Source organism: Pogona vitticeps, chromosome 5 (assembly GCF_051106095.1).
Source record: "Pogona vitticeps strain Pit_001003342236 chromosome 5, PviZW2.1, whole genome shotgun sequence".
Lineage (NCBI taxonomy): Eukaryota > Metazoa > Chordata > Lepidosauria > Squamata > Agamidae > Pogona > Pogona vitticeps.
This window is the reverse complement of record NC_135787.1, coordinates 3977705-3995431: the sequence shown is the minus strand read 5'-3', so window position 1 is coordinate 3995431 and position 17727 is coordinate 3977705. Positions and strand designations below refer to the sequence as shown.

General features: G+C 46.2%; 1 protein-coding gene across 1 annotated transcript in view; it reads right to left on the bottom strand.

The window, feature by feature from the left end:
• The window catches only part of GFRA4 (GDNF family receptor alpha 4), a 132045-nt gene that overhangs the window by 47584 nt on the left and 66734 nt on the right, over window positions 1-17727 (bottom strand). The window contains exon 2 of the mRNA XM_020812893.3: window positions 3226-3492. Coding sequence (XP_020668552.1) covers window positions 3226-3492 — 267 coding nt within the window. The remainder of the gene's footprint in view (window positions 1-3225; window positions 3493-17727) is intronic.

Sequence of the window (17727 nt, the reverse complement as noted above, 5' to 3'; positions counted from 1 at the left end):
ATTTGAAGCAAAGTGAGGTTTCGAAGGGTCACCTCCTGAGGCAGGGCTTGAGAAGCAGAGCTCATGGCTAGAGACGTCCATCATAGAACCGTGAAGTTGGGAGGGGCCTCTAAGGCCATCCTGTCCAACCCGCTGTTCGATTCAGGAATCCAAGTCAAAGGACATCGGCCAGGTGGTGGTCTAAGTAAGTTTCTCTTGAATGCCTGCAGTGTTGGAGCGCTCACCGCTTCCTCTTGAGGTCATGGGTCCCACTGTCCCCCCCCCCACGGGGATACATGTTGCCATCCATTCATACTTCTTATAGGACCTTCATCTTTGAAAGTTTATCCAAAAGAGAACAAAGCAGCAATCTATATTTAGGCACTGAAACACTGGCCATCGTCTTACTGCTTACTTAGTTGCCTCAGGGCAATCACACTTGTGAGGGGAGCCATTTTCCAGGTGGTCCTTCATATTCCCTACAGGTCAGGTCAATCTCCCAAGTCACGGTGTGACTGGTCATGTGACGGACAGCTCAGGTGCTCTTTCACAAGTGTTCTTATGCTCCTGGTAAACCTCAATAGGGTTTTGGGCTATTGTGACAAAATACCATATTTTTCCGTGTATAAGACACCCCCATGTATAATCCAAAATTAAGAAATCTAAATGGGTTGTTGTGGGTTTTTCGGGCTCTTTGGCCGTGTTCTGAAGGTTGTTTTTCCTAATGTTTCGCCAGTCTCTGTGGCCGGCATCTTCAGAGGACAGCACTCTGTGCTCTGGTGTAGTTGGCTTGGGAGTGCAGTATTTGTGGCTGTGAGATTGGCTTTTGTCTTTTTCTGTAGATGGGTGATTAGTGTGTCTTGTTGTGGGTGTATTGTTGTGCTAAGGAGAAGAGATTATCTGTCACTGTGGTTGATGGGTGTCATTAGCTGGTCTTTTGTGTGTAGTGATCCCCTGTCCTTGTGGCTGGGTAGAGTTCGTTGACCTTTTGCACACTGTATTTTTGAGAGCTGGGAGCCAAGTTTTGTTGAGCTTCACACTTTCCTCTTTTTTGTTCCTATGTTTTTATGGTCATTGCAAGGATTCTGCTGCAGCAACTACACCAGAGCACAGAGTGCTGTCCTCTGAAGATGTCGGCCACAGAGACTGGTGAAACATTAGGAAGAACAACCTTCAGGACATGGCCAAAGAGCTCGAAAATCCCACAACAACCATTAGATCCTAGCCGTGAAAGTCTTCGCGAATACAAAATCTAAATGGGGCTTAGCAAGTGTAGGGGGAAAGGCATAAAAGCGCTGCAGAATTGCTTTGATCCCTGCTTTCCCCTCCAGTTGTTTTTGTTCTCTCCTCAGCTTAGTTCCGTGTATAAGACGACCCCCCAATTTTATTCTAGATTTTAGATAAAAGTATAGTCTTATACATGGAAAATACAGTACAGTGGGGTCTCGACTTACAAACTTAATCCGTATTGGAAGGCAGTTCTCAGGTCGAAAAGTTCTTAAGTCGAATCTGCATTTCCCATAGGAATGCATTGAAAACCATTTAATCCATATCTGCTCTTTTCGTCCATAGAAACTAATGGGAAGCTGCTATTCCGCCTTCTGCCACTAGAGGGGGATATTTTTTTCCTTTTTTCCTTTTAACCTAAAATGACTTAGCTTTTAAAAAAGGAAAAAAAAAGAGTTCGTAACTCAAATCTAAGTTCGTAAGTCGAGTCCATATATTCCTATGAGAGCGGTTTGTAAGTCGAAACGTTTGTATGTCAAGCCGTTCGTAAGTCGAGACCCCACTGTACCTTATAGAAAATTTACGGACAGCTCTTTTGGTGTGTGCGGACCGATTCCCTGAAGCGAACCACGGGCTCTTGAGACTGCAAGAGCAGTTTAGAACAGCAGACGGTGGAGATCATTCATTCACAACTTGACAGCACATAACAATAACTTCAATAATAATAACTGAATGCAGCTCAGTCAATTCTCACTCATAGCGACCCTTTCTCCAACATGGTATTCTGTCCATTTTGTTTTGCTTTTTTTCTAGATTTGTGTGGTTTTTTTTAAAAAAAAACAATGACTTCCCCTCTTAAAAACATGCAACTGGTAAGTTCTGAAAAAGTCTTCAGAGAAAAACACACACACATTGGAAATGAAATTAATTTCCGTCAGGATCAGACAAATCCAGTAGGTACAGCTATTCCCTGCATGGAGAGACCATACAGTGTCTCTCCTCTCTCTATGTGTGTGTGTGTGTGTGTCTAAAATAAGATTTAACGTGTTGATGCTAAAATAGATACTATCATGTTAAATATGCAAAGGCTGGGTTAAAAGATTAGATGCCTCAGTTTGCGCATTCTTCTGGTTCTCTTTCTAATGCAAGAGTAACGATTTCAGCATCAGCGTGCTAAATTTAACATGTTCTTCTCAAGGTCTGGTTTCATCTCAGACAAATGTAAGCAAAACTGAAAGTTCTCATTGTTCAAGATTAGAAACCTCTCAAAATAAGGCTTGCAACATGGGTTAATTACTTCAGCAGTGACATGGTTGAGCACACGGGGGGGCTCGAACCTGGTCTTTTTTTTACAGCTAGCCCACCCTGAGAGCTGAGATCATGCAAGGGTTCTAGAAATGAGATCTCGGGTGTGGTCACACAGGGAAATAGATGGTGTTTTGGACCTCTTGTGGAGTGGTCTGGTGCCATCTCTTTCCTGTTCATCACACAACTTGCATGGAATTTCCTTCTAGCCTGACTCTGATCCATGCCCAAAAGGTGGACCATTTTGGTCCAACTGTAGGGCTCTTACTTTTCTTGGCTACGCTGGAGTGACCCCCTGGTCAAACGGAAGGTTCTCTTTAAGGGAGATTGCTCCCCGCAAATGGATTCTTTCCAGTACGATTGGTCACGCACTTTTCCAGCTGTCCAACTTCAGCCTTAGACAACATTTTGAGAATTCAAACTTCCAAATGAAGCCGGTCACAAAACAAAACACGCTGATTAGCAAACTTAGAGGAGGTTACCATAATGCACATTTTGAATTTCCCCTTTTAATGACCGATCATCTGGAGGACTCAAGGTTCTCGAGAACAAGAGGAATAAATATGCCTGTTTTGATTTTGCCCAGACTCAAGGTATTTTATTCACAAGTTCTTTGAATTCCCTCTATGAAGCTGTTTACAAATGTTGGTTAAATTCTTAAGAAGAATAAAACGGAAATGAAATGCTGATCTATCCCAAGCCCCATGGACTGACCTTCCATCAAGGTATGGTGGATGCTCCAGTAGACGCTGAGGCAGTGCTTCTCCTTCTTCATGCCCCGTTTACACTTGCAACCATAGAGTTGACTAGACAGAAGGGCCGTCACGGTATTCCGGCACTGGCTCTTGGCATCCGGACCCAGCTTGTTGGCCCCATTGCCGGCAATGCATTGTCGGAGAGTCCGGAATTTGGAACTGCAGCTTGGGTCATTGGTGCAGGACTCCCCGGCTTGCAAGCAGTCCCGGGCGGAGCTGACCACATCTAGAGAAGAACAAGAGAAAAGAAGAGTGAGGGTAACATTTCAAAACTAGGTTTCCCTTGAGGGTGCACAAAAGATCTGTGGATCAGCTGTACTCAAGGGCTCTGCCCATGGGAGGGTCACAGCTTCACTTAAAGCGGTGAGAACCAGGGTTCATTTGGGTTTTGGTCCTGACCCAGATGAGACACACAACAGATGGCTTTGGGCGAGTCATTGTCTGCAGCCAACAAGCCTATTGTATGGAGAAAGCCAATAGTAAATAATAATACTCGTGGGCCGTCAAGTGAATTCCAACTTACAGCAAGCCTTTCCAGGGTTTTCTAGATAGAGAGTAACTCAGAAGTAGTTTATACTATTCCTTTTGTTTGTATGTGTGGAGGGTGCCCTGGGACTGTGCAGCTTGCCCAAGGCCACACAGGCTGGCTCTTCTGGCATGCACTGTGGCTCCATAGCCAGAGACCTAACTCACCGAGCTGTTATGAATAAGTCAAAGACAATGGGAAACAGAAGACATTTCCATGTAGAGAAGTGCTTACCAGCCAAGGGTAAGTGAGCCTTTATCCTGGAAATATTGCAGTGTTAGAAACCGATCAAGGCACTAAACGAAGCTTGCTCTAATCCAGCCAGCAATTATGGCAGGACGCCTGCATATCAAACCGTATTCCGTGCATGAAAAGAACATGGAAACAGCATGGAGAAGTTTTTTTTTAAAAAAAAAAAAACCCAGAAGTTCTATAAATGGTCAGGCTGCCTGAAGGATTCTGTAAACTGTAACCCCCCAGTAACTGTGGTCATCTCTGGTTTTAGATCACAGCGCGCCTCCTAACCCCAGGCTAGCTTCCAGTGCATCTTTTGCAGATCCCACTGCCTGATCCTAAGAAGCCACTTCATATCAGGTTCTTCTAGATTCCTCACAGGAGTCTTTTCCAGCCTCATCAGAAGACTTTCAGGATTAAGGCTGGGCTCATCAACCTGCGGACCATGTGCCTGCACGCTAACGACTATGGCTTTTTCTGAAGCTACATCCTCTTCTCTTAAGCATGGGAGCACAACACTTGGCAGAGATTAATTAATTATAACAGGAAATGTTCCAGAGAACATTCAGAGGTGATTGGACTACCTTATCTACTGTCTTTTCCAATTGGCTAGATGGTGATGATAGGCATTGTAGTCAAGAAACACCTGGTCCTTCGTGCCTCTGAATTACACCCTAATTATTACTATATTTGTTCTTGCTTTGGAAACTGAAAACATGTGGGGGGATTGTGGGAATGCTAGGGGGAAACCAGTGTTCACACTCAACTTAGAGCGGGCAGTAGGTGAACCTCCAATGGTCTTCAGGCTGTTACTCCCACCCACCCCTGTGTTGGTTGGGGCTAATGGGATTTGGAGTGCATTATAACCTATGAGCCACCAGTTCCTTCTTTTTGCATTAGATCACCTTCTCGGGACATCCCCCATCCCTCCTCTTTCTGCCTTTTAATGCTTCTCAGCGACTCCTGTTCAGATCTTCAGCTCCTGCTCGCCAAGCGCTTGGCAATCAAGCCATAGGATTCCAGCCAGTCTCTTTCACAAGGACAAGGCGGTGGCGGTGGCAGCCGCCCCACGCTTCAAAATCTCCGAGAGGCATTGTGAAAGAAAGAGCCATCCAGCCGGCTCCTGTCCGCCCACGGGAACCACGAGGAAGGGGAGGCCGGGGGATGTTTTTCCCAGCATAGGAACAGCTGGATCTCAACGCCGGAGTGAAGCTGCCCTAAAGACAAACGAGGTTATCCTGCCTTCCTCAACAGAGACTTTATAGGAGGGATTACAGAGGAATGTGTCTCAGGCTTTCCGTACTGGGTTCTCAGCCTTGAGATGTAGGATTTAGAACCTACTTGTGTTTTTGTGAGTGAGAGGGCTATAGGGGAGAAAGAGGAATAAACAGCTGCATGACTCTCGCATAACGCCAGTGAAATGAGAGAACAAAGCCTGAAAAGTTACTTTTAAAAGCAATCAGTTAGAGTTCCAAGACCCCCAAAGTAGTTACTATATACCCTGTTTCCCGGAAAATAAGACCTAACCTGAAAATAAGCCCTAGTAGGATTTTTCAGGATGCTCATCATATAAACCCTACCCCAAGAATAAGCCCCAGTGAAGTGAAACCCTCGTCCTCCACCCTTGGGCAGCAACCAGAAGAAGAGGACAGGACTGTATCTGAATCAATGCAGATGGTTGTACATGGGAAAAAAAAATCATCCCCTGAAAATAAGCTCTAATGTGCAGGAAAATTTAATATAAGACCCTGTCTTATTTTCAGGGAAACACGGTAGCTGCCATTTTTAGAACAGCAACTCTTTTCTGTTTCTTAGAAGTAATTAAAATGAACTGTTCAGTTCTTTTAATCATTCCTTTTAACAAAGAGGTTCAACTTACCTGGACTTGTACTGCCAAGTGCCCTCTCCCCTTAACTTCCTCATCACCACTCTACCGCTTATGTCAGGGAGCAGAGTAGCACCAATGCCATCTTTTATTTCTGCCGATCTAGTAAGGCAGAATTATAAAAGTAACTTTAAAAATTACAGTTACACCACAGGAGTAACATTACCCCTCTTAAGTTACATTTATAAGGCAACTTAAGGCCGGCCACAAGACTGAAGATGCCCATGGCCACAGAGACTGGCGAAACGTCAGGAAGAACAACCTTCAGAACACGGCCAAAGAGCCCGAAAAAACCAGAACAACCAATTTAAGGTTCTTCCTTAAGAGATTGCTCCTCCATCTTTTAAAGTTCATCCTTGTTTGTCCCAAAGGAGCACAGGCCTCACTGGGACTCACATCCAAACTTCCTTTTAGAAAACCACTTCACCAAAAATTGTTTCTCTGCAGGAAGTCTAAAGAAATCCTGTAATAAAAAGGTCTCAAATTCCCTGATGGCACTTCTGCTTTAGAGCTGTTTCGTCTGCTTTCCTGTTTAAAGTTAATCGACAGCCTAATTGAACGCCTTCTGACCTGAGGCTCTGATTGTGGAAATGAGCTTCCCCAGAGGCACAACAACATTTAACGCCACACCCCGGAATGAGCGGAAATAAAAATAAACTACACCTCCGGCAGAGACAAAGCTCTCCCTCCAGCAATCACAGATTTTGTCACCGCTTGAACCGAGACAAGCCGTACGTCGTGTGGAGGGTGGGGAAATACTGACTAGACAAATAACTCATCTGATAAATTATGAAGAATGAATCCTCTGTTTATGAGCCATATATTGCAAAGAGAGAGAGAGAGAGAGAGAGAGAGAGAGAGAGAGAGAGAGAAGAAGAAGTTACGTACGAGTAATTCTGCTGTTGTTCTGTGCCATCCAGTGGCATCCAACTTATGGCCACCCCAACAGGGTTTTCAAGGTACGTGAGATCTTTAAAGAGTGGTTTTTACCAATGGGCTCCTTCCCATGAGTTTCTATGATGAGTGGGAATTAGAACCTGGGTCTCCCAGTTATTTGCCCTTGGTTACTTTTGATCTCTATGATCAACACAGAATAGAAAGTTGGGCCCCTGAAACAGGCAGGAGTGTTTTGCCACGATGTGTACACAAGGACGATACTCACACAGCTAACTTTTTGAAAATTGCTACTCTAACGTAGTGTCCATGTCCATCAGTGTCCATGTCCTATGTTCATACCTTGAGTGCTCTAGTGGCTTTAAGCCTTACCCTCAGTGATGGAGAGATAAGGTCCACCTAGCTGGTAGGATTTTTGTGTGAGTCTTGTTGAGATCACACTCTGGTTGGATGACTCAGTGAGTTGAACACAACCACTGTGCAAACATTAAAAAAATTAGGAAGCCTATTCTCTTCTTTGGACTAAAAGCAGATCCTGGGCCTGAACACTGAGCATTACTGATACGGCATTTGCTATGATTTGGGAACAACCAGGGGTGGGGACTTGAGTTGCGGGACACAGACTTAAGTTGCACCGGTAACTTGACTTGGACCTGACTCATGACAGGGAAGCCACCCATCCTCCCTTTTCTCTTATTTCTAATAAGGACTTGAACTTGGGACTCGGTACCAAAGACTCAGACTTGGGACTTCAGACTTGGGACCAAAGACTCAGACTTGGGACTTCAGACTTGGTACCAAAGACTCAGACTTGGGACTTGGTACCAAAGACTCAGACTTGGGACTTGGGACTTGGTACCAAAGACTCAGACTTGGGACTTGGGACTTGGTACCAAAGACTCAGACTTGGGACTTGGTACCAAGACTCAGACTTGGGACTTGGGACCAAAGACTCAGACTTGGGACTTCGGACTTGGTACCAAAGACTCAGACTTGGGACTTCGGACTTGGTACCAAAGACTCAGACTTGGTACTTGGTATCAAAGACTCAGACTAGGGACTTGGGACTTGGTACCAAAGACTCAGACTTGGGACTTGGGACTTGGTACCAAAGACTCAGACTTGGGACTTGGGACTTGGTACCAAAGACTCAGACTTGGGACTTGGGACTTGGTACCAAAGACTCAGACTTGGGACTTGGTACCAAAGACTCAGACTTGGGACTTGGGACTTGGTATCAAAGACTCAGACTTGGGACTTGGGACTTGGTACCAAAGACTCAGACTTGGGACTTGGGACTTGGTACCAAAGACTCAGACTTGGGACTTGGTACCAAAGACTCAGACTTGGGACTTGAGACTTGGTATCAAAAACTCAGACTTGGTACTTGGTATCAAAGACTCAGACTAGGGACTTGGGACTTGGTATCAAAGACTCAGACTAGGGACTTGGTACTTGGTACCAAAGACTCAGACTTGGTACTTGGTATCAAAGACTCAGACCAGGGACTTGGGACTTCGTATCAAAGACTCCGACTAGGGACTTGGGACTTGGTACCAAAGACTCAGACTTGGGACTTGGGACTTGGTACCAAAGACTCAGACTTGGGACTTGAGACTTGGTATAAAAAACTCAGACTAGGGACTTGGGACTTGGTACCAAAGACTCAGACTTGGGGCTTGGTAAAGACTCAGACTTGGGACTTGAGACTTGGTACCAAAGACTCAGACTTGGGACTTGAGACTTGGTACCAAAGACTCAGACTTGGAACTTCATACCAAAGACTTGGACTCAGGCCCAAAGACTTGCCAACATCCCTGGGAACTACAGCATTGAGTTCCCCTAAAGGTCTGCAACTAACAATCCATGTGAGCTAACCCTGCATCTTGAACATGCCCCAGAGTTAGTGTTTGGCCAAATCTCTCAAATAGATGGGCACAAACATCTTTTTTATCCCCAGCTTCTCGTCTGCTTCTCGCCGGTGCCTCACAGAGGTTTGTAACAGGAAAAGAATACATTTATTTATTTGATGTATTTAAAATATTCTTACCCCACCTTTCTCCTTAAAAGGACCCAAAATAAAACCTGCCCTACCTTGCACACCTGTGTCAAAGGTCAAATAAATGGCTATATGCCTCCCACGGGAGTAATAAGTTTTTTTTTTGCCTACCTTTTAGAAAGATGGGGAGGATTTCTTGGTGCCTTTCCCAAACCCGTACATGCCACAACCGCTGGCTTCTTTAACAAAAGCCTGGCAAGACTGAAGCTGTGCATCGTTGCGGTGACAAGCTTGTTCTTAGAACACAGTGGGGCAGTCCACCCACTCCTGGATCTCTTGGGTGAAATCCAGGATTTTGTGAGGTTAATAGAGTTACCGTTCAAGAAGAGCACAGGGCTTGATTTAAAGTGGGAGGTGGGGGGAAAGAAAATTGAAAGTATCAATTATTTCTAAGGAAGGCAATGAGCTCCCCCCCCCAAGAGATGGAGGCTGACAGCTTCGCCCCTGAATAAAGAGCAAGGCTTCTGCACATTATGGGGTGGGCCTCTGAATGTTGCCTTGCACACACACACTCTGCAGCAAGAGATGTTGCTGTAGTGCAAGCTCAGGGGTTGAAGCATCTGGCTGTGGAGCCAGAAGTTGGGAGTTCGATTCCCCCACTGTGCTTCCTTGACAGTGGCTGGACTGGATGATCCAAAGGGTCCCTTCCAGCTCTGCAGGTCTAAGCTGAGAGAATTTGGGTTAGTGTAGCATAGATAGCTCTGCTTTAAAAAAAAAAAGCAGAGACATCACCTTGCCAACATAGTCAAAGCTGTGGTTTTTCCAGTAGCAATGTATGGAAGTGAGAGCTGGACCCTAAAGAAGACTGACCGCCGAAGAATTGATGCTTTTGAACTGTGGTGCTGGAGGAGGATCTTGAGAGTCCCCTGGACTGCAAGGAGATCAAGCCTATCCATTTTGAAGGAAATCAACCCTGGGTGCTCACTGGAAGGACAGATCCTGAAGCTGAGGCTCCAGTACTTTGGCCATCTCATGAGAAGAGAAGACTCCTTGGAAAAGACCTTAATGTTGGGAAAGTGCAAAGGCAAGAGGAGAAGGGGACAACAGAGGACGAGATGGTTGGACAGTGTCTGCGAAGCAACCAACATGAACCTGACACAACTCCGGGAGGCAGTGGAAGACCGGAGGGCCTGGCGTGCTCTGGTCCATGGGGTCACGAAGAGTCGGACACGGCTTAACGACTAAACAACAACAACAAAGCATAGAAAGGCTAGTCCTTGAGTTCCTGAATTTTCCTTTTTCCTTCTTGGCATTTTCAACTTAGTTACCACCCTGTTTTAATGACTGCTTGTTGCGCTAGTAGGAGAGAAGTTGTGCGTGTGTCTGTGGATGAGTGGTTGTATTTTTGTATGGGTCTGCTTCGTCCCCCATTCAGTTTTTGGTTTGTGGTGTTGTGTCACTTCCGAAGTCCATCATAGCGGCTTCCTTTATCTTTGTGTGGGTGTGATTTCCGGGCTGGAAACGGGCCAATGGAAAACCCCCCGAAAAGGGGTTGCCATAAATCAGAAATGACTCCACGGCACACCGTTATTATGGAAACTGGTGATATTGTGCTACTTCTGTCCCACCTCCCAGGCTTTTCATTGTTCCTGTTCAAGGGAATGGCTCTTTTTACCTCCCGGAGGTTTAGAAACACTCAAACGCAAATACAGACACGGACACAGATTAGATACGTGTGTTCCCCCAAAGGCATCCGATGGCTCAGGTCCTAATCAGGGCTCCCTTATTCAGTCAGAGATAGAACTGAGGAGAAGGGATGCCAAAGCACAGCCTTGCTGGAAATGTATTAATTTCCATGGGTAACATGCATCCGTTTCCCTTGTTTTCTCCAGGAACAGCATCAAAATCCAGCCAAACCACCTTTGTTAGAGCAAATTTCTTATATATCGCCGCGTCCTCCACCGTGACCACCTGTTCCTCAAAGGGATGCCTAAGGGAAGGATGTCTGATGAAACTGCTGTCTGATGACCGTAATTTGTGTGATGATCTTGGCTCACTGCCCTGGGTCCCTTTTAAGCCACCACGAGTGCTCTCCCCAGCCCCAAAAAGTGGCCTAGAAATAAGCGAGGAAGTAAGAGGATCGCCACGAGGAAGGGATGGGGGGGACCAACACGAGCCAAAGCCCCCTCTCCCACCTGTTCATGCAGCAGGAATTGCTCAGTTATGACATCTGAGTTTTGGAAAGAGCTCAGTGGAGATGCCTGTAGGAATCAGGCAGCCTATAAAGGCGGGGAAGGGAGGGGGAAGAAAGGAGGCTCAGAGGTTGGGAGATGATTGGCAAAGGCAACAAAGGCCACCAGGCCCTCCAGCCAAGATCTTGGCTTCGGCAGAGGGAGCAGCAGGCCGATGTTTACCAACCCGAACATTCCTGCTTTATCTTTATGTTGGAATTAAGCGCTTTGGGCAACTTGAGTGGAGGTGTTTCCAACGAGCCACCTTTGTATTATTGGTGTCATGAAAAGGAAAAGAGAAAAGGGAGGCAGGACAGGGCGAAAGGAAGGGGAGCTACTGAGCAGCCCGGGTTTACTGAAGCCCTCTCTCTGATGCTGCTGTGCCTCACGCCTTGGATGAAGCAGGCTTGCTCATTGGGAAGACAGCTGGCGCACGGCAAGCCGGCATCCTTTCCCTGTCTGTACCCTTCCAGGATAAAATCATAGAATCATGGAGTTGGAAAGACCTCATAAGACCATCGAGTCCAACCCCCTGCAAGAGGCAGGAATCCCGCTCCAAGCAGATCTGAGACACAAGTGACCCCAGGCTGGATTGGAATCTATTCCAAAGTGATCCCTTGGTCTCCAAAACAAATGCGGGGTGGGTGGGTGGGGAATCCACGTCCAGCCCTGCTTCTCAGCCTTTCATCTCTTCCTACAAACTACTCTGTTGAAGAATCTGGGTCCCATTAGGTGAGAAACAACAAAAAAAAAGTTCCAAAAAAAAAAATCTTTGCTTTTTTTTAAAGCAAAGAAGGATGTTTATATCTTTACAGGCATTCTGTTATTATATTTATCACATCTGATAAGCGACTGAGTGAGTAGGATGATAATGATCTTAGACCTGCAGAGCTGGAAGAGGTCATGGAATCCAGTCCCCATCAAGGAGGCCCAGTGGGGGGATCAAACTCCCAACCTCTGGCTCTGCAGGCAGAGATCTAGAATGGAAGGTTAGGAGAAACACCGGTTTTCCAGCGTTTTAGTTTGGATGCCAAAAGGTTGCAGGTAGACCATCTGTTGAAGGGAAGGTCCTTAGAGAGTATCACATCACTTTTACTGGAGGTTATTTGGAAAGAAGGAGAGTGGATTTTGAAGAACTGTTGTGAAAATGCCATCCACCATTTCCGTGTCTCACCAGCGGCTCACAACCGCTTTTCTACGTAGCTGCAAAGAGGTGCAGGGCCCTTACGGAGGGTGGCTGCTAGGGGTGAGACTTTTGATTAAAAAAAAAGAAAGAAAAAAAAGACCAAAACAAAAAAAAAGAGAGCTTTTGCTTTCGCTTTGAGTTCTTTGATCAGTTCCGGAAAGAGAGCTTCTTAAACACAAAGGGTTCGTTTAAACCAAAGATGGGAACATGGACACTTTGTGATTCTTTCTTTCTTTCTTTCTTTCTTTCTTTCTTTCTTTCTTTCTTTCTTTCTTTCTTTCTTTCTTTCTTTCTTTCTTTCTTTCTATCTTTCTTTCTTTCTTTCTTTCTTTCTTTCTTTCTTTCTTTCTTTCTTTCTTTCTTTCTTTCTTTCTTTCTTTCTTTCTTTCTTTCTTTCTTTCTTTCTTTCTTTCTTTCCTTCCTTCCTTCCTTCCTTCCTTCCTTCCTTCCTTCCTTCTTTCTTTCTTTCTTTCTTTCTTTCTTTCTTTCTTTCTTTCTTTTTGTGTTTCCCTTTTTCATGAAATTTTTCCTTGCTTTCCTGCACCCACCTCGCTCTTGGCTCTCTCTCTCTCTCTCTTTCTCCTCGCCTCACCACCACCGCTCCTAGGTTCTCACAGCTTTTTGGACCAGCAGTGCTGGAAAAAGTAATTGGGGGGGGGGACCAATTACTTTTGCAGTATATGAAAGGAGTAAATTAGCAAAGAGACCCACCCCACACCCCAAGAAACTGAAATGAAATAAGAGTGTTTCTGCTGTGTACATCCACAGGGACTGGTGATCAGTGGGTGGAGGAAGTGGACCAACCCCCGAAAGAGCTATAGGGCAGCTTCCGACATTCCTAAAATGGATTTTGAAACATGAGATGACTGCGGGAGGTACAGAGTCTTTCCTAACACAGAAGAAACCAGCAGCCAGAAACCTGTCATTCTGGTAAAAGGTAGAGCAGGGCCCCTTTTAAAGGATTAATTGTGGGAAAGGATGGGATTCAGTTCTCTTTGTAGACTGGATGGAACCATAGAATTGTAGAATAATGGAGTCGGAAGGGGCCACTAAGGTCATCGAGTCCAACCCCCCTGATCAATGCAGAAGTCCGAGTCAAAGCAGATCTGACAGGAGAAAATTGTCCAATTTCCTCCTGAATGCATACAGTGTTGGAGCTCTCACCACCTCCTGAGGTCATGTACTTCTCTAACAGTTGAGAGGTTTTTCCTGATCTTCATCCTAAATCTGGCTTCCTGTATCTCGAGCCCATTATGATGTGTCCTGCACTCTGGGATGATCGAGAACAGATCCTGCCCCTCCTCTCTATGACAGCCTTTCAAGTATTGGAAAAGTGCTATCCTCTCTCCCCTCCGTGGCTTAGTTACCTGGCTGCAGAGCCAGAGGTTGGGAGTGCAATTCGCCCACTGGGTCTTCTTGACAAGGGCGGGACTCCATGATCTGTAGGGCCCCTTCCAGCTCTGCAGTTCTAAGATGAGAAAAGGACCTCAGACGTCACTAGGGGACCAAGTGTTCCTCAAGGAGCAATGTAGGTTCTCAGAGTTCATTCCAAGTTTCAGTCCAAACTGAAGCTATCCAAAGTGAGACACCTATTTTGGAGACAGCATTCAGTACCTTGGAGAGCTCCAGGGAAATTCACGCTAGAGATGGGGATGAACAGCCAAAATGGCTGTTCCTCGTGGTTCGTGATTCGTCACGATTGATGACCCACGAATTTCCACAGGGATTTCTTGTGAACCACAAATTGGATCGTTGCTTCGTTGGGGTTTTAGACATCCTGTGGCTGTCTTTTTTAAAAAAAGAAAGAAAAAGAAAGCTGAGACCCTTGCCCCCCACCCATTCCCAGTGCCCCCCTTTACCTCCTTGCCTTGTCCTGTCAATGGTGGTGGCGGTGGTGCTGGAACAGAAGCCACGGTCCAGGCTGGAAAGCCTGCTCTTTCTGCCTCTGTGGGCATGGGTCAACTAGTCAGTGTCAGCAACACAGAGAGATCAGGCTACTAACCAGCCTGCATGGTTCTGGCCGACTAGCCTGCTCTTCTGGCCGGGCCCATAGGCATAGAGAGCAGGTCTCCTGGGCAGAACCATGCCCGCAGCCTCTTTCTGCCTCTGTGGGCGCCAATCAGCTGATTGGCATCTGCAGAGTCAGAAAGATCAGGCTAGCCCACTGGAACAGCAGTTTCCTTTCCAGCGGCTTAGCTTCTTTTCCAGCGGTAGCACTGGTGAGAGCTATGGGACAAAGTAGGGAGGCAATGAGGGTTGTGGGAAGAAAGCAGGGGGCGGGCTTTGGGGGCAGAGAGAGCAGGCTCTCTCCATAGGAAGAGAGACCAGACTAGGCTGCCGGAAAAGGCATTCCGGCAGCCTAGCTTGCTCTTTGAGCCCAGGCCCAACGAAGGGGCGAATAAAAAGGGTAAATATTCATCACACCGTATGCATCAGGGCCTCTGAAACTGGCAAATACAAAGTGATGAATATTACACCAATCAGCGAATATTGTGATTCATATTTTTATTTGTCCCCATGTCTGATTCACACAAAAAGATGGAGGAATTTCACTGCCTCGAAGAGACTGCATTCACCACTTCCACAGCTGCATGTGGACCGAAATGATCACAGATTACTCTCTCTTTTCCAGGCCTGCTGGAACTGTGATCTTGAACATCTCCTTGGAAGAGTTCAAAGACTCGTCCTTCAAGCTCCCTTTTTAAAAGGGAATTTTTAAAAGGTTGAGATACAACAGAGAGGTGTTTTCCTTTTCAGTGGCTTCTCCAAGGTCAAAAACCATTTAGAGATTTAAAAGCAATCACCAAGTGCTAGTTAACCAGAAGTAGATTAGGAAATGAGGTAAAGTGGCAATGAAGGCGTCCATTAAACCACCCTTGAGGCTGCTCCAAGGCATTTTGGCGTCTGAGCCTGAGCAGCAACCTCTCTTGTCAAGGCCCACGCAGTCCAAAGCTGGCCAAGTTATTTTGGTCACAAAGCCAGGGGTGGGTGGGGATCATTCCCAGACCTCTCTCCGTTCTAGCAGCGCTGCTAAAATAATTGCAGAGCCAGCTGGGGGTGGACCTGGTAACCCAGCTCTGATCCTGCATAGCCAAGCAAAACACTGCACCAGGCATTGCTGAGGGGGAGAGCAAACCAATGGAAAACTGGGTTTTTAATGAACCAAACTGGCTGACCTTTCATGACTCCCAGTGCCTGCTGCTTAGTCTGCTTAATAATAGAACCAGCTCGGATGAGCATGTCAGTGGAAGGGGACATGCAGACATGCAGCTACGCCCTGGAAAAACATTGCAACAACACGCAACGTGCCCGCCTGTATACCCATGCATGCACATGCAGGAACCCACGCATACACATCGTTTCCATGGTATGGCTTTATGTATGTTACCAGCAGTCTGTGATCTAAGTAGAGAAGCTTGGAAATGCCCTGAACATGCCCTGCTCTGCCCCCCTTGAGTGAGACTAGAGGATGCTCCTGGTGCACATGCATGCATGTGTTGGTGAAATTCAGTGCAGAAAAGCATTTGGATGTAGCCATTGCCCAACTTGTTTCAGCTTTTGTTGGTTTTTGCCTGTCTTTCATTGCTTTATACGTCTAGATAGGCGGGGTAGAAATCTAATTAAATAATAATGTGTTCATTGCAATGCTAAGTGTGGTACAGTGGACAGAGTGACAGACTGGGACATCAGAGACCTGGGGGTGGAATCTGTGCTCAGCCACGGAAACTCACTGGGGGTACGTGGAACTGGTGAAACCACTCATTAAATATCTCACTTCCCTCGGAAAACCCTGTTAGGGTTGCTTTACGTTGGTCCTGACTCAACGGCACAGAGGAACCACCTCTCCATGGGTACCAAACATGGGTCAGATAGAGGGGAGAAAAGACACAGAAGCCGGGATGTGATAGAAAGCTGTCACGTTGCATGCTCAGGGCTATGTCCAAAATGTAAACATACAATTAAACCCCCCCCCCCCCCAAAAAACGGTAGAATGGTGAATGCCAAACACATCGGTTGTGCTTAGGAAATAAAATCACAGAGAGTTGTGTCTAAAGAAGAAGAAACCTAGAAGCACAACATGGTTTTAAGCATGCCACCTCCAAACCGTTCCCCCCCCCCAAATCTTGGACAAATTACTTTTCTAGACTACAGTTCCCAGAATCCTTCAGCCAACTTGACCACTGGCGAGTGAATGTGGAATTCTTCTCCGAACAAGAAATATATCCAAATTCCGTTCTCCAGGAGGCAGATCATAGAATCGTAGAATAATGATGTTGGAAGGGGCCTTAGAAGGTCATTGACTCCAACGCCCTGATCAAGGCAGGGATCCAAATCAAAGCAGCTCTGACAGAGGGCTGTCTAATTGTCTCTTGACTGCCTCCAGCGTTGGAGCACTCACTACCTCCTGAGGTCACTGGTTCCATTGACTTACTGCTCTAACAGTTAGGAAGTTTTTCCTGATATTCAGCCTAAATCTGGCTTCCTGTTGCTTGAGCGCACAGTTACGTCTCCTGCCACTCTGGGATGACTGAGAAGAGATCCTGGCCCTCCTCTCTGTGACTACCTTTAAAGTGTTTAAAGAGTATTATCCTCTTTCCCCTCCATCTTCTTTTCTCAAGGCTAAACAGGCCCACTTCTTTCAGTCTTTTCCTCACGGGGGCTTGGTTTCCAGCACCCTGAACTTTTTTGTTGCCCTCCTCTGAACTGGATCCAGTTTGTTGGCATCCTTCTTCAAGTGTGGTGTCCAGAACTGGACACAGGACCCAAGTTGAGGCCTAACCAGTGCCGAATGTTTCTTTTTAAGTTCTGTCTTCGTAGAGATGATGACCAAGCCGATCCGAGTCAAATGCTCTGATTTCCAAGCTGTGGAAGTTTGGGTTGCACTTCATGACTTGCAGCGAGTTGCCTGTGTCCCCGACTCGAAGCGAGCACGACTCTCCAGAAGAGGAGCCAAGAACATTAAGGCGACGGCACGCTGAGTACATTTGCTTTTGGCATCGGCTGCTATCTTTCTGTGCCCACTCCAGTGTGAACGGCCCTCATTAAGAGCTCCCCGGCAGCCACCCCCCAGGGACTTGTTCAAGCTGGGTCCTAAACATTTCATCTCTGGCTTGCTGAGTTCATGGCTCGTCCCCCAGGCGGTTCCTGACCCATGTTCAGCGCATCAGGAAGGAACGGCTTTCAACGGACCCATCCCAGAAGTGCTCTGGCAGGGCACTCGCTTCTGGAAGGAAACAGAAGCACCGGCTACTCCTTTGTCCTGAGTCGGACATTTAGTTCATCAATGATCAAAGCAAAATGGATGGTTGACCTGGATAAAGGGGGGCTGTCACAAGGGAGTCACAAACGGTGGAGACTTAACTTATTTTATTTTATTTTATTTTATTTTATTTATTTATTTATTTATTTATTTATTTATTTATTTATTTATTTATTTATTTATTTATTTATTTATTCATTTATTCATTCATTCATTCATTCATTCATTCAATTTCTACCCCGCCCC